The following is a 4,278-nucleotide window of genomic DNA, read 5'->3' on the forward strand; positions in this document are numbered from 1 at the left end:
CCGGTGGAGTCTTCCAGGTCTGCTACCAAAAAATGTACAATCTTCACTCAGCAAGCATCCATTCTTGTGTCAACCTCAACTTCTTTAATATATATATACGTGCATGATACTTGTTATGCCTTTGGTCTCCCATCTGACCGACTCCTCAGCAATACTAAATTATTATCATATATGCATGAAGATACAGATGGTGGTGCGTATGATGCCTCAGGCTGCTATTTTTGTATGCTACATTGAATAGTCTGGCACGGAAGCAAGAAGAGGAGAGAGAGAAGGAAAGAGATGGAAAAAGATCCGTGGAGACAGCAGGAAAGAGAGAGGGAGAGAGAGAGAGAGAGAGAGAGAGAGGGAGCAGAAGGACAGAGATGATGGGGAGGCAAATCTAGAAGGGATCACATGGAATTGCCTTCCAAGTGCTTGTGGGGGAGGGGCAGATCCTGCAAAGACCACAAGAACTCACACAACCAAAGAAAAGCGAGGGCCGACGGTGACGTCAGCGAATCTCATGCCAGGATTGGGTGGTCCACCACCACCGAGCCTTTCCCCGCTTCTTCTCCACGCCCTTCATCTGCTGGCCTTCCGCCCCTCCTCAGCCCTCGATCATGGCCGCACTAATCTCGTAGCAAGTTGCTTAACTTTGGCCCGAAAGGACATGTCAGGAGGTGGCTTACATATAAAACATCACTCCATGGGGGACGGGGGGGGGGGGGGGGGAGAGGAAGTGCCGTTTCTGTGGTGGCTTCGCTCGGTATCCAATTCATAGATAGAGCGAGGGGATTCCTTTCGAGGAGGTGAGATTTTGGTGGGTTGCAAGGTGGATTATATTTGATCGTCTTGCCGGAGGTTGGAATCCGCTGGTGAGAAAACACAAGGGAAGTGAACAGAAACCTCTCCTCCTCCTCCTCTTCTTCTTCTTCTTCTTCTTCATTGCTGTTGTAGTTGTCGTCGTCGAGAGAGAGAGAGAGGAAGAGAATATGGCTGTTGATCGGGAGGCACAGTTTCATGTGCTGGCTGTGGATGACAGCCTCATCGACAGGAAGCTCATCGAGAGGCTCCTCAAGACCTCATCCTACCAAGGTACTCTCACTGCTTATACTTACTTGCATGAATGGGGAACAGCGGATTCGGCACCCACTCGATTAAAGTGTTTCTGAGAGAAATGTGTTGTTTGCTTCAGTTACCACAGTAGACTCTGGGAGCAAAGCCTTGGAATTGCTGGGGTTGAGAGAGGACCAGGATATCTCATCGCCTTCCTCACCGGACAAGAACGTAAGTCAAATCATCCATCGATTTCACAGCATGGGTTTTTCTCGTTTCTGACGAATCGTGATGGATGGTAATCGTGCTTATAGGAAATAGCGGTGAATTTGGTCATAACAGACTACTGTATGCCCGGGATGACAGGGTATGATCTGCTCAAGAAGATCAAGGTAGAACTGATGGCTGGTCCGATTTCCATTCTTCGACTTTTAATTGCTTTTTTAGCTTGTTTCAAGATAGTTATGCGTGTTTGTGTGTGTGTGCTTGGTTTACTTGTTATATCAGGGGTCATCATCTTTGAAGGACGTTCCAGTTGTGATCATGTCCTCTGAGAATGTGCCTTCCAGGATCAACAGGTGAGGAAGTGGATTCCTTACCATTAAATTCTTGCATGAGATTTTGGTTTGGTTTCACTCGGCATAAATGGAGCACCTTTACAGTCTTGCAACTTTAAGAAAAGGTGAAGTAGGAAGGACAATAAAAGAATCCCAAGATGCTGTTGGTTTCTCTTCCAGCTTTCTTAAGTTTACAGTGACCAAGATATGAACTTTGTTCCAGAGGCTGATACCTCAAGAGCTGTATCCAATTTGTTTCCTTTTAGGAATCCCACAAACAAACACAAAGCCACTAATTTATGCAGCTAAGAAGTCCCAAGAAAGAGATCCAGCTCAAAATCCTACACGGATGGGATTCTTCTTCTTCTTCTTCTTCAATTCACTTGCTTTTCCTCAAAAGAGGAGAGAAACAAAAAATAATAATAATAATAAAGGCAAGCAGTAAATTAGATCTTCCCTGGTTCACACAGTATCTCATATCTTGCCCATCACTGGGGGTAACGAGCGAGGATGGGGGGAAACATCCAAACCAGCAAGTGGTCCTCGAGGCATGTTTGTTTTCCCAACTTTGGTTCATAAAAGTTGGGTCGGAGTCATCTGTGCGGTGGTCATAGCTTGGGTGGAATCAGGATAAAGCCACCCCTATACGCCAATAAAGTCAAACATCCAAAATCTTTTCCATGTTGATGTTAGATTTGCTCAATATTCTGAAGTTGATGTGATGAGAGAAAAAGGATAGAAAGTCCCACCTTAGACGCCTTTCTTCTCACCTACATCTGACATGTAAATGCTTTGATGTGTCCTGATGACAGATGCTTGGAAGGAGGAGCTGAGGAGTTCTTCCTCAAGCCAATACAGCTTTCAGACCTCATCAGGCTCAGACCTTACATGCTAAAAGGCAAGTTGAAGGAGCAGCAACCATCACAACACCAAGAAACCAACAGTAGTACCATTAGCAGCTGCAGCAGTAATAACAACAGTAAGAGCAATAAAAGGAAGGCCATGGATGAGGGGCTTTCACCTGAGAAGACCAGGCCAAGATTCTCCAGTAGTAGCTTGGCATTGGTGTCATATGAAGAGACCACCTAATTGCTTACGCCATAGATCTTGTTTCTTTTTCTCTCTCTTCACCATCTACCTTGGATTGGGTTTCCTTGAATCATATGCCTGGAAACCCATATACATACACCTACTTGATTCCAATTTTTGTTGTTGTCATGATCTCCCCAACATCACAAGCAAATGTAAAAAAGAAAAATGGAGATTCAAGTCATGAATGGATAGATTGGATTTCTGAACTCAAAGCGTTTGCACATGGATGCGTTGCTACCTATGCCATCTGTATTGCAGCATTCAAAGGACAATATGATGAAGAACCATAGCAAATCCAGCTGAGACGAGACAATAAAAGGCAGGAAGCCGAGAAAAAGTTCAGGACATCAGCCATTATTATGTTCCTTGACCTCTCAGACTCCATGCCGAAAGCTTTTCAGTGGCTTGCCAACCTTTGTCTGTAATGGCATGGGGGACTGCAAATTGCATGATTCAAAGCATCAGAAAAATTTGATCTACTAATAATGTATCTGAGCCTTTTTGGTTTGATCAGAGCATGGAAATAGCATTCGATCAAACCAAAGAGCTTAGATTATTCCCAAGCAAAACACTTGGCTTCCAGTATTACTTGGAGTAGCTGCATTTGACAGCCCACCGAAGGATCGCCTTGCACGCAACCACCAAATCATTTAATTAGTTCTTCAAAGGATTGTCCCCAATGCCTTCTTCCACTGCAATTAATGCTTGCTTCCAATAAAAGGGAAATGCTTTTGTGATGACAACTTACAACAGAATTTTTTTGCTAGATTTTAGTAAGATTAAAAAGGCATTTTTACAGTTGAAGGACGACTGTGATTCCATTCTTACCATTAAAAAGTGCAACCTGATGCCTTGAGAGTTAGAATCTTAGTGTCTCTTGTGTTGAGCAGTTTTGATCCAAAATGACATCATTTCTTGTGAGGACTATAACAAGAAACACTTTTGGTCTCTTCCATATGACTATCTATTAATAATTTAATAATCAAAAATTAAAACATAAGATTTTTATAAATATTCATAAAATAAGTTGTATATATTTCTAACATAAACTAATCACATTGTTTTTGAATAATTTCTATTAGTTTTTTTGTCTCTTTCATATTAGTTTTTAATATTTTAGAGGTCAATAATTATTTTCATTATTTAATAAATTTACCATTGATTTTATAATTTGTATAATTTAATATGTTTTTTATTTTTATAAATTTAACTAAAATTATAAAATTTGTTGGTTTTTAATCCAATTTTATATTCAGGGATCTAACCCTAAATCAAATTGAAATATGAAAAAAAAAAAGATAATTATTTTTTGTTGGATAATTTAAGGCAATCGGAGATGCTTTGAGGTAAATCCACTTTAAAGATACATATATCAACCGTAAAGTGGATTATATATATATATATATATATATATATATATATATATATATAATTTGAGACATTCGAATGGATTAGAATAATATCAAACAAAAATCAAATAAATTAATTTTTTAATTAGAAAAATCAAACGAAAATTTCTTCTAATCAAAACAAAAACTTGAAACGATTTCCTTAATCCTAAAACTCTACCTACCAAAACCCACCGCTGATT

The 4,278-nt window shown here is 40.2% G+C and overlaps 1 protein-coding gene across 1 annotated transcript; it reads left to right on the forward strand.

Annotated features, from left to right (window-relative positions):
• Positions 1 to 688: 688 nt before the first annotated feature.
• LOC135596978 (two-component response regulator ORR9-like) lies at positions 689 to 2,893 on the forward strand. Its single transcript, XM_065089321.1, has 5 exons — positions 689 to 1,077; positions 1,178 to 1,269; positions 1,353 to 1,430; positions 1,546 to 1,616; positions 2,408 to 2,893. Exons 1-5 carry the CDS (start codon positions 975 to 977, stop codon positions 2,682 to 2,684), a joined length of 621 nt encoding a protein of 206 aa, XP_064945393.1. The 5' UTR covers positions 689 to 974; the 3' UTR covers positions 2,685 to 2,893.
• Positions 2,894 to 4,278: the final 1,385 nt, after the last annotated feature.

Source organism: Musa acuminata, chromosome BXJ1-11 (genome assembly GCF_036884655.1).
Source record: "Musa acuminata AAA Group cultivar baxijiao chromosome BXJ1-11, Cavendish_Baxijiao_AAA, whole genome shotgun sequence".
Lineage (NCBI taxonomy): Eukaryota > Viridiplantae > Streptophyta > Magnoliopsida > Zingiberales > Musaceae > Musa > Musa acuminata.

What these genes read in the sequence shown, in the direction of transcription:
- LOC135596978 (XM_065089321.1), top strand. Translation starts at nt 975, where the DNA reads ATGGCTGTTGATCGGGAGGCACAGTTTCATGTGCTGGCTGTGGATGAC. An exon ending in CTTCCTCACCGGACAAGAAC is followed by an intron (nt 1,270 to 1,352) that starts GTAAGTCAAATC and finishes TCGTGCTTATAG; the next exon opens with GAAATAGCGGTGAATTTGGT. An exon ending in GTGCCTTCCAGGATCAACAG is followed by an intron (nt 1,617 to 2,407) that starts GTGAGGAAGTGG and finishes TCCTGATGACAG; the next exon opens with ATGCTTGGAAGGAGGAGCTG.